This window comes from Anomaloglossus baeobatrachus, chromosome 2 (genome assembly GCF_048569485.1).
Source record: "Anomaloglossus baeobatrachus isolate aAnoBae1 chromosome 2, aAnoBae1.hap1, whole genome shotgun sequence".
NCBI lineage: Eukaryota > Metazoa > Chordata > Amphibia > Anura > Aromobatidae > Anomaloglossus > Anomaloglossus baeobatrachus.
In genome coordinates, this window is record NC_134354.1 from 625,061,849 (window position 1) to 625,074,205 (window position 12,357).

The 12,357-nt window shown below is 40.8% G+C and overlaps 1 protein-coding gene across 4 annotated transcripts in view; it reads right to left on the minus strand.

Annotated features, from left to right (window-relative positions):
• Positions 1 to 12,357, minus strand: part of ENOX1 (ecto-NOX disulfide-thiol exchanger 1) — an 899,109-nt gene that overhangs the window by 90,922 nt on the left and 795,830 nt on the right. For all 4 annotated transcript variants that reach the window (XM_075336870.1, XM_075336871.1, XM_075336868.1 and 1 more), the window contains one exon: positions 957 to 1,141. In XM_075336870.1, the coding sequence (XP_075192985.1) occupies positions 957 to 1,141 (185 nt within the window). The remainder of the gene's footprint in view (positions 1 to 956; positions 1,142 to 12,357) is intronic.

Genomic DNA, 12,357 nt, shown 5'->3' on the forward strand with positions numbered 1-12,357 from the left:
CTCATTCAGGGGCTGGGCTAGTCCCTGTGCACTGTGCACCATGAAAGCTGGCTCTGTTGTCGGCTAAGATCAGTAATAATGAGCAGACAACAGAGCAGACCGCACTGTCATAGTTACTTAGATTGAAAAAAGCCCTAGGTCCATCTAGTTCAACCTTCCTCCACCAGTTCTACATTTGGTCACCAAGTTATTTATAACCAACAATGTTTTGTATACTGAGGAAATAATCCAGCCCTTTTTTAAAAGCTGTTATAGTGTCTGCCAATACTACCTCTTGTGGTAGGGCATTCCACAGTCTGACTGCTCTAACTATAAAGAACCCCTTCCTACTTAACTGTCGGAATCGCTTTTCTTCCACTCGCAGTGAGTGGCCCCTGGTCCTTAGTATTGTCTTTGGAAGGAATATGTCATGTGCCAGTCCTTTATATTGACCCCACATGTATTTATACAAATAAATGAGATCTCTTCTAAGATGTCTTTTTTCTAAGCTAAACATATCTAACTTTTTCAACCTGTCATCATATGGGAGGCCTTCCATTCATAGTATCATAGTTTTTAAGGTTGAAGGGAGACTCTAAGTCCATCTAGTTCAACCCGTAGATTCCTTGTAGTAGTCTAGTTAGCCGCCTAACTACACTACTACAGTGTGCTTTGCATTTGTATCCTAACATGCATTGGGATTCTCAAACAAAACATCATCAGAGAGGAAGTAGGGAAAAAATACTGTAACAGTTACTGTTAGGAAAGGTGAGGGAATTTTTAATGCAAGTATATTACAAATTAGTTTAGAATATGGCACTAAAAAGATAGGGATTTATATGAAAATACCATTTCCCTTCAGACTCCCCTTTAAAGGTTACTTAATCTACATAACATAGATGTTGCATATATTAGAATCAAAGCTCCATTGATTTGAGATGTCCATCTTTGAACATTTTTACATTAAAAAAGCTTACTTGTTGCATATTTTGCATTGTTTGTTGTAAAAACTGTAACTGCTGATCCTTGGTCAAGCTTTCCTCTGTCCGTGAATGAAGTCCTTTATCTTGCTTCAGAAGATCAACCTCGTTCCTGTAGGCATCTAGTTGCCACCGCAGACTGTCATTCTCTTCTTTTAATGCATAGGCTTGGGCAGCTAGTGCTAAAATAAGAAGCAAAAACAGGAAGGTAAACGACTTGCAGATAGAAATACATTTTTAAAATGTCATCTTTTGACCATTGTAGATTACAGCTACAAAGGGCGTCCCTTGCCCTAGAGGTTCTGGCACATCCATGCCATGCACAAGTCTGCCCATTTGAATTAGACTTGTGTAAAGGGGGCTTTACACGCTACGACGACGCTAATGCGAGGTCGTTGGGGTCACGGAATTGGTGACGCACATCCGGCCGCATTAGCGATGCCGTTGCGTGTGACACCTATGAGCGATTTTGCATCGTCGCAAAAACGTGCAAAATCGCTCATCGGTGACATGGGGGTCCATTCTCAAATATCGTTACTGCAGCAGTAACGAAGTTGTTCCTCGTTCCTGTGGCAGCACACATCGCTCCGTGTGACACCGCAGGAACGAGGAACCTCTCCTTACCTGCCTCCCAGCCACAATGCGGAAGGAGGGAGGTGGGCGGGATGTTACGTCCCGCTCCTATCCGCCGCTTCGCTTCTATTGGGTGGCGGTTCAGTGACGCAGCGGTGACGTCGCTGTGATGCTGCACGAACCGCACCCTTAGAAAGGAGGCGGTTCGCAGGTCACAGCGACATCGCCGGGCAGGTAAGTAGTGTGACGGGTCTGGGCGATGTTTTGCGGCACGGGCAGCGATTCGGTACCAATATCGCAGCGTGTAAAGCGGCCTTAACCCCTTCACGACCGGCCGATTTTTCGCTTTCCGTTTTTTTTTCGCCATTCTTTTTCTGAGAGACGTAACCTTTTTATTTTTCAGTCAATATGGTCATGTGAGGGCTCATTTTTTGCGGAACGAGCTGTACTTTTAAATGAAACCATAGGTTTTACCATATAGTGTACTGGAAAACGGCAAACAAATTCCAAATGCAGAAAAATTGCAAAAAAAAAGTGCGATAGCACTATTGTTTTTGAGATATTTTATTCACTGTGTTCACTTTATGGTAAAACTGATGTGTGGGTGTGATGCCTCAGGTCAGTGCGAGTTTGTAGACACCAAACATGTATAGGTTTACTTTTATATAAGGGGTTAAAAAAAATTCGGAAGTTTGTCTGAAAAAAGTGGCGCACGTTTTACGCCATATTCCGTGACCCGTAGTGTTCTCATTTTTCGGGATCTATGGCTCAGTGACTGCTTATTTTTTGCGACTCAAGCTGACGTTTTTAATGGTACCACTTTTGCGCAGATGCTACATTTTCATCGCCTGTTATTGCATTTTGCGCAAAAGTTGTAGCGACAAAAAAACGTCATTTTGGCGTTTGGAATTTTTTTGCAGCTACACCTTTTGATCAGATTAATTGATTTTATATTTTGATAGATCGGGCGTTTCTGAACGCGGAGATACCAAATGTGTGTATATTTTTTATTTTTTTAACCCTTTAATTTTCAATGGGGCGAAAGGGGGGTGATTTGAACTTTTAGGTTTATTTTTTTAAAATTTTTTTTTACTTTTTTTTTTTTTACTTTTTTTTTTTATTTTACTAGTCCCCCTAGGGGGCTATAGCGATCAGCAATCCGATCGCTCTGCACTATCTGCTGATCACAGCTACACAGCTGTAAACAGCAGATACGTGCACTTCCTGCTTCCCTGGCCTCCGTGCAAAGCGAAAGTGAAAGTGGTTCATGTCTAGCACAGGAGTCATCACATGACCTTGTGCTACCATGACAACCACCGGAAGTCACGTGATCATGTCACGTGACTTCCGGTATCGGGCGGTAAGTAAAAATTTACTGCGATCGCGTTTATACTGGCGCTGTCACATATTGACAGCGCCATTACAGGGGTTAAATGGCACGAGCAGACAACGATTCTGCTTGTGCCTAGCAGGCACACATCTCAGCTGTGAAAATCAGCTGAGATGTGCGCCGATCGCGCCATGCTGCTGCCGGCAGACCGCGGGCAGTAACGTTATGACCGCTAGGACGTAATTTTACTGCCCGCGGTCGTTAAGGGGTTAATGCTCCATTGTCCTGTTTTCATGCTGTGGGGTGTATTAAACATTTGCTTTCCAGTGCTCCCTCAGATAACAGATGATCGCTAAGCAGCACAATAGAAAGATTAACTTATTGTCAGGAGGCCCTTAAAGCGACTCTATAAGATCGTTTTTGCTATGTAATCTGAAGCTGGCATGCTGTAAAGCTGGGTTTACACACTGCAACATCTCAAACGACATCGCTGTAACGTCCCCGGTTTTGTGACGCAATAGCGATGTTGTTTGCGATGTTGCAGTGTGTGAATCACATCAGCGACCCGACCCCTGCTGTGAAGTTGCTGATCGCTACAAATCGTTCAGGACCATTCCTAGGTCCTTTGTTTCCCGCTGTGCAGCATGCATCGCTACAAAGTTTCAGTGTGTGAAGACTTTGCAGCGACTTTGTTAGCAACTTCCCTTTCAAAAAGCTGCTTATCAACGTCCCCAACAACCAGCTAGGTCGCTCTGCAGGTCCAGATCGCTGTTGCGTTGTTGGCCAGGTTTGCCTGTTTGACAGCTCACCAGCGACTCACCAGAGACTTAGGGAGGTCGCTGTTACGTTACAAAACTGGTGACGTTACAGCGATGTCCTTTGCGATGTTGCAGTGTGTACACCCAGCTTAAGAGTTAACATGCAAATTACGGCCATCCGTCTCTTATCTCAAAGTGTGTTTTTGTTTACATGCAATATTAGTTTAAGCCTTTTAGCTTTATCATTAGTGGGTATGAGGAGCCTCATGAGCTGTAGCCTGACTCCACCCCTTCAGTGATTAGCAGCTTCTGTCTATGGAAGTGTAGACTGAATGCCTGGTGTGGGAGGGGGAAGCTGTTTGAGCTCCAGTACATGTTAGAAAAATATCTTTCATGGTGTCAGAACGGCTGCAGCCACTAATCTAAGTGATACATTATTAAAGTCAGAATCTCTTTGCCTACATTATGCTGCTCTCAGATGGGGTAGCAAAAACCAGGTGACAGATTCCCTTTAAACTGCTGAAAACGCAGATAAAAGCATGACACAGACCCCAATGCAGCTGTTGTAACATGCACACATCTAGTCGATCATGGATATGAAAGATACATGTGTGCTATGCCTTTAACCAAACTTATTACAAGTTTTGATTTGTACAGACAATAAGAAAAAAAAGACTTTTATAAGATCCACCCGAGAACAAGTGTTCTTCAATCTTTTTTATTTTGCTTTTTATATGATTGTTTTTCAGAACTATATTGTTTCTACAGCAGTCTGGATTTAAGAGAACCATTAAAAATGCGTACTCGTGCAGACACTTTATCTTTTCTTAGTACCAATAGCTTTAAGGCAGTCACCAGTTGAAGGAGAAATATAATGACAAAAACTGTATAAAAATTTAAATGCTGATATGAGAAAGTGTGGTGGTAACACAAGAACATTACCGCATTAGTAGCACTGAATGACACTTAAGTCATTTCCCTGGGATGCTCCATTTGGACTGTTTTCAATTTAAAATGACATTTTTATTACCATAACTGATAGCAGGTGTTTGTGAGAAAATCGATTAGTATGCAGGGATGAAAATTACTTCTCCCAAATGAATTGTTCAGTCTGTAATATAGGAGGAAAATTGAGTGGCAAAGTGCAAAAGGCCATAAAACATTTCCCAGCTACATTACACATAAATTATCTGGGTTAAGAGAAACATATAGGAAATTGTGGTGTCATTTCCAGAGATTGGACTTCTTTCAGTGTTATTTAGCTACTGATTATTTTCATGCATTTCATCATTTTATAATACAATCTTGTGTTCCTTGGAAGGGGAGAGAATGCCATTATGAGGAACAGATGTTCACAAAAGAAATGCACTCGCTTCTCACATTCTTTACATGAACAATGTCTCTGATTTCAATTTTGGATGAAGTCATCTCCTTTTTTTCATGAAACATTGCAGAAAAGAATATGACCTAATAATTGATTAGAAACGGAGTTTAAATTTACTTAGTCGCAGAAGTAATATTATTAGAAGCCAAGTTAATTTACCAAATTACCCACCATGTGTATAATAAATTCAATATACTGAGGTTTCTAAATAATATGACACTTGACTCCACTAGGCTATAGGACAGCTATTAACTATAGCATAACTTTATTTGGAAACTAATATACTAAAATCCTATTAAACCTCTTTTACCAAGTTTTATTTTGAGGTTTTTACATGTTTGTAGAAGGTGTCAAGTGTCTCTAGAAATCTTGATTTTTTTTTATTTTGCAACACTTAAAGCAAAACTATCAGTAGCCTCAACCCTATTTTTTAATGTAGGCCATACTATGTTGAACAAAATGATAACTTGATATCTGCGATCCCATGATTTACCCCAGAGAAATCCACGTTTTTCTTAATATGTAAATGAACTATTAACATCTATGGGTTGGACATGGATCTCCCTGAAAATCTGCTTTGAGAGCTTATTTTAACCCCTTGAATCACAGACATAGCACGTCCTTTGCTGTATCAGGCTGTCTCTGCCGTGCTATGTCTGTCATGGATTAAAACAGTTACTGTCTGAAAACACACAGTGACTGTCCGTGCCGACAGCAGTTACTACAAGCTGACCAGCATATGAAGATATGCAGGGACCCATTTCAGCGATCCAGAATTTATTTAACCCTCCAGATGCTGCTATCAAGAACGATTGCGACATTTAGCAGGTTGTGGAAGGGACAGGGCTCCCTCTCAGCCCCATTGGCACCCCCATGACAAAATCATGGGGAGCCGATGATTGTCATTGCACCCGGAAGTCAAACAATGACCTCCTGGTGTGCCAGGTATGGTGGCCTGTTAGACCCAGCCATAGGCAGGGTCTAACAGGCCATCTGTCAGTGTAATCTGACAAGTCTCATGTATTGCAATTCATGTCTATTGCAATGCATGAGACCAGTGACCAGAAAAACAAAAAGTTAAAAGTGAAATGGAAGGACTATCATACCACTGCAAATCTACCAAGACCCAGCCGTCCCTCAAAAATTTCATTTCAAACAAGGAGAAGACTGATCAAAGATGCAGCCAAGAGGTCCATGATCACTCTAGATGAACTGCAAAGATCTACAGCTTAGGTGGGAGAGTCTGTCCATAGGACAACAATCAGTCGTACACTGCACAAATCTGGCCTTTATGGAAGAGTGGCAGGAAGAAAGCCATTTCTCAAAGATATCCATAAAAAGTGTCATTTAAAGTTTGTCATAAGCCACCTGGGAGACACACCAAACATGTGGAAGAAGGTGCTCTGGTCAGATGAAACCAAAATCGAACTTTTTGGGCACAATGCTAAACGATATGTTTGGCGTAAAAGCAACACAGCTCATCACCCTGAACACACCATCCCCACTGTCAAACATGGTGGTGGCAGCATCATGGTTTGGGCCTGCTTTTCTTCAGTAGGGACAGAGAAGATGGTTAAAATTGATGGGAAAATGGTTAGAGCCAAATACAGGACCATTCTTCAAGAAAACCTTTTGGAGTCTGCAAAAGACCTGAGACTGGGACGGAGATTTGTTTTTCAACAAGACAATGATCCCAAACATAAAGCAAAATCTACATTGGAATGGTTTACAAATAAACGTATGCAGGTGTTAGAATGGCCAAGTCAAAGTCCAGACCTGAATTCAATCGAGAATCTGTGGAAAGAGCTGAAAACTGCTGTTCACAAACGCTCTCCATCCTACCTCACTCAGCTCCAGCTATTTGCAAAGGAAGAATGAGCAAGAATTTCAGTCTCTCGATGTGCAAAACTGATAAGACACATACCCCAAGCGACTTGCAGCTGTAAATGCAGCAAAAGGTGGGGCAAAAAGTACTAACTTAAAGGGGCCGAATAATATTGCACTCCCCAATTTTCAGTTTATTATTTTTTATAAAAGTTTACAACAAGCAATAAATTTTGTTCAACTTCACAATTGTGTCTCACTTGTTGTTGATTCTTCACCATAAAATAAAAATTTTTATCTTTATGTTTGAACCCTGAAATGTGGGAAAAGGTTGAAAAATTCAATGGGGCAGAATACTTTCACAAGGAACTGTATAAAGTAAATTCTTGACTTTGTTGATTTGCTTATTCTACCTCCCAAAGATCGCTGTAAGGGCTTGGCTCACGTTTATCCTGTGCTCTAAGCTAAGTACTTATATTGGGGTTTCCGTGTAAATCTCTGAAATACGCGATTTAGATGGAACCCCAGATGGAATATTCCCTATAATGAGGCAGATGGAAACACTTTGGACTCTCTCTTGCTTCTGATTTGCCCATGTCAGTCTTTGTATGTGTGCATAAAAATGCGGTTGACCACTTTTTTTGTGCAAATCTTAAAACCAGACAGCACTGAATAGAAGCCACACAGCCCACAGTATCTCTGCTGCCTCATTAGTGAACGGAGTGAATGGATATGTGAGGGATTTAATGTGAAAAACCTATTTTGTAGATTTAGTTGGAAAGTCCGACATAAGTGCTCAGTGTAGACAATTCAGGGACTCTGTATAGGGAGTCTGCAAACTATTGTAGGAAAACACTGCACTCCAAAAGTCAAACAGCACTCCTTCCCTACCGAGGCTCATCGTGTGGCCAAACGGTATTGCACAGTCACATATGGGGTATTGTCACATTCACAAGAAATTATGTAACAATCATGCTATCACTTTTTCCTATCGTCAAAATGTAAAATCTAAGGCTAAACCATCATTTCCCCAGGAAAATTATTGAAATTATACAAATTGTGTTATACTCATGTTTAATTCATTTGTATGTATTATAACAATACAAAAAAAAAAAACAAAACAGAAAAAACTGCAAATTGGAGATAATTTCACACAAAACCCCAAAGATGGTCCAGACAAAATTGTTGGCACCTTTTCAAGACTTTGAGTAAACAAACTTGTATTAAGCATGTGATACTTGTTCAAAGTCACCTGTGACAAGTAGGTGTGGGCAATTACAAAAGCACACCTGAAACCAGAGATAAAAAGTGGAAAGTTGACAATTTTTGCATTGTGTGTCTGTGTTTGCCACTCACACTAAGCTTGGTGAACAGAAAGATGAGAAGAGATCTGTCTGAAGACTTAACCAAAATTGTTGAAAAATATAAACATTCCCAAGGTTACAAATCCATCTCCAGAGATCTTGATATTCCTTCGTCCTCAGTGTACAACATAATCAAGAAGTTTACAACCCATGGCATTGTAGCTTATCTCCTTGGATGTGGACAGCAGAGAAATATTTATGAAAGACTGCAATACAGAATAAGCCGGATGGTGGATAAGCAACACCAATCAAGTTCCAAAGAAATTAAAATTGCCTTGCAGGGTCAGATCAGTGTCAAACAATCGTTGACATTTGAATTAAATAAAATACTATGGCAGGAAACCCAAGAGGACCCCACTGTGAAACGGATACATAAAAAAAACTAGACTGCAGTTTGCCAAATTGTACATGACTAAGCCAAGCGTTTTTGGACTGATGAGAGCAAGATAGAGCTTTTTGATAAAGCACATTACTCTACTGTTTACCGAAAATGGAATAAGGCCAACATAGAAAAGAACACAGAATCTACGTCAAATATGGTGGAGATTCAGAGATGTTTTTGGGTTGTTTGTTTTGTAGCTTTTGGCACTGGGTGCCTTGACTGTGTTCAAGAAATCACAAAATCTGAAGATTACCAAATTATTTAGGGTGGCAATGTAGTGCCCAATATCAGAAACTGGAATTGCATCCTAGGTCATGGGTCTTCGAGCAGGACAATGACCTTAAACATACTTTAAGAAACAAGCAGAAAGGGATGGAAACAAAGTGCTGGAGAGTTCTGAAGTGGCCAGCAATGAGTCCGGATTTAAAACCAATTTAACACCTTTGGAGAAATCTTAAAATTGCTGTTGGCAGAAGTCACCCTTCAAATATGAGCGACTTGGAGCAGTTTGCAGGGTCCAAAATTCTTGTTGAGAGGTGTAAGAAGCTTGTTGATGGATATAGGCGATTGATTGTAGTTATTTATTCCAGTGTGAGTAACCAAATATTAAGTTGAGGATGCAAACAATCTTATCCTGCCCAATTTTGGGGTTGTGTGTGAAATTATATGAAATTTACCTTTTCTGTTTTTTCATTTTTTTTATTTTTTTTTTATTTGTGTTGCTCCAAATACAAACAACAGTAATAAACAAACCTGTGTCTAACAAAACACATGAAATTGTAATAATTTTCTGGGAGAAATGCTTCATTTTTTGGAACAATTTCAAGGTTGCCAACACTTTTGCCCTCGACTATGTTCAGACAATAAATTTTAATAGCTGATTTACAGATATAAAAAAGTGGATTTCTTTAGAATAAAATAGTCATATCGTACATACCAAGGTATCATTTTATTAATGATAAAAGTGCTGCTGAATGAACAGACAGGTAATATTTTCATATAAATGTATCAAAGGAATAAGAGCTGCGCGTTTCAACACTAGACTGATGTCTTCCTTAGGCCAGGCACGTTTCATACATGTCTGGCCTGAGAAAGACATCAATTCCAGACTGGCCAAGGGTCACCTCATCAACACTGGACAGGTTCATAGGCATATATGAGGATATTGAGTTTGGATCTGTAGCTTCCCGGCTAGTCCATGGCGCATACAACAAAACACAGATGTGTGAAACTGGCCTAGTTCTTGCTAAAAATCACCTAATAATTACATTTTATATATTCTTTAAGTAATATAAAGCACATAAGACAACTGACAAACTCCAATCTAGAAACTGCAGGAAAACCATCATATGTTCCTAGTCAGGTACAAGTTTGACATATACAGTTAGGTCCAGAAATATTTGGACAGTGACACAAGTTTTGTTATTTTAGCTGTTTACAAAAACATGTTCAGAAATACAATTATATATATAATATGTGCTGAAAGTGCACACTCCCAGCTGCAATATGAGAGTTTTCACATCCAAATCGGAGAAAGGGTTTAGGAATCATAGCTCTGTAATGCATAGCCTCCTCTTTTTCAAGGGACCAAAAGTAATTGGACAAGGGACTCTAAGGGCTGCAATTAACTCTGAAGGCGTCTTTCTCGTTAACCTGTAATCAATGAAGTAGTTAAAAGGTCTGGGGTTGATTACAGGTGTGTGGTTTTGCATTTGGAAGCTGTTGCTGTGACCAGACAACATGCGGTCTAAGGAACTCTCAATTGAGGTAAAGCAGAACATCCTGAGGCTGAAAAAAAAGAAAAAATCCATCAGAGAGATAGCAGACATGCTTGGAGTAGCAAAATCAACAGTCAGGTACATTCTGAGAAAAAAGGAATTGACTGGTGAGCTTGGGAACTCAAAAAGGCCTGGGCGTCCACGGATGACAACAGTGGTGGATGATCGCCGCATACTTTCTTTGGTGAAGAAGAACCCGTTCACAACATCAACTGAAGTCCAGAACACTCTCAGTGAAGTAGGTGTATCTGTCTCTAAGTCAACAGTAAAGAGAAGACTCCATGAAAGTAAATACAAAGGGTTCACATCTAGATGCAAACCATTCATCAATTCCAAAAATAGACAGGCCAGAGTTAAATTTGCTGAAAAACACCTCATGAAGCCAGCTCAGTTCTGGAAAAGTATTCTATGGACAGATGAGACCAAGATCAACCTGTACCAGAATGATGGGAAGAAAAAAGTTTGGAGAAGAAAGGGAACGGCACATGATCCAAGGCACACCACATCCTCTGTAAAACATGGTGGAGGCAACGTGATGGCATGGGCATGCATGGCTTTCAATGGCACTGGGTCACTTGTGTTTATTGATGACATAAAAGCAGACAAGAGTAGCCGGATGAATTCTGAAGTGTACCGGGATATACTTTCAGCCCAGATTCAGCCAAATGCCGCAAAGTTGATCGGACGGCGCTTTATAGTACAGATGGACAATGACCCCAAGCATACAGCCAAAGCTACCCAGGAGTTCATGAGTGCAAAAAAGTGGAACATTCTGCAATGGCCAAGTCAATCACCAGATATTAACCCAATTGAGCATGCATTTCACTTGCTCAAATCCAGACTTAAGACGGAAAGACCCACAAACAAGCAAGACCTGAAGACTGCGGCTGTAAAGGCCTGGCAAAGCATTAAGAAGGAGGAAACCCAGCGTTTGGTGATGTCCATGGGTTCCAGACTTAAGGCAGTGATTGCCTCCAAAGGATTCACAACAAAATATTGAAAATAAAATTTTTTTTTTTGGGTTTGGTTTATTTGTCCAATTACTTTTGACCTCCTAAAATGTGGAGTGTTTGTAAAGAAATGTGTACAATTCCTACAATTTCTATCAGATATTTTTGTTCAAACCTTCAAATTAAACGTTACAATCTGCACTTGAATTCTGTTGTAGAGGTTTCATTTCAAATCCAATGTGGTGGCATGCAGAGCCCAACTCGCGAAAATTGTGTCACTGTCCAAATATTTCTGGACCTAACTGTATATAAAAATGAACACAAACCTTACTTGCAAATTAAAGTGGTAGATCTCTACCCAGACTATACCTTCTCAATCAGTATAAAAAGAAAAGATACAGCTCACCGTATGATATTATGCTGGTAAATTCATGTTGTAGAGAAGGTCAGACGGTGCATGGAATAAGGGAGGCTCAAACATGATTGCAGCAAAAAGAAAAAAATATCCAACAGCAACGTCTTCATAGGGAAAATATTTTTCTTAAAATCCCATTTTATTGAAAACGAATTAAAAATCATAGAGCAGAAAGTTGTAAACACGCGGTTGACGCGTTTCAGAAGATAGACTTCCTTAGGCTATGTGCCCACGGGGACATTGTCCTGCGGATATATCCGCAGGACATTCCGCAGGTGCTCCCAAGAATCCGCACCACAACTTCTGTTTGTTTCCATGCTGCGGAATGTCCTCCGGATATGGTGCGGGCATTCTGCATTGAGGATACAGTAACATGGCTTCGGCACTGCATCTTCAATGCAGAACAAGTGCTGCAGTGATCGGGGGAGTTCATACTTACCTTCATCATGCAGCACCTCGCTTTCCGGCGGCCGGGTCACTGTCAGGCAGCGTCTGGTTCACTGTGCTGGAGGTGGGCGGGCCTGAACTAGCTCCGGCTGTCACATGACCGGAGCTCGTGCAGGCCCCGCCCACCTCTTCCTTCCTGTACCTGGCTGGATCCACCGCGCTGCTGTACACCGGATGGAGAAGTGACTCGGGT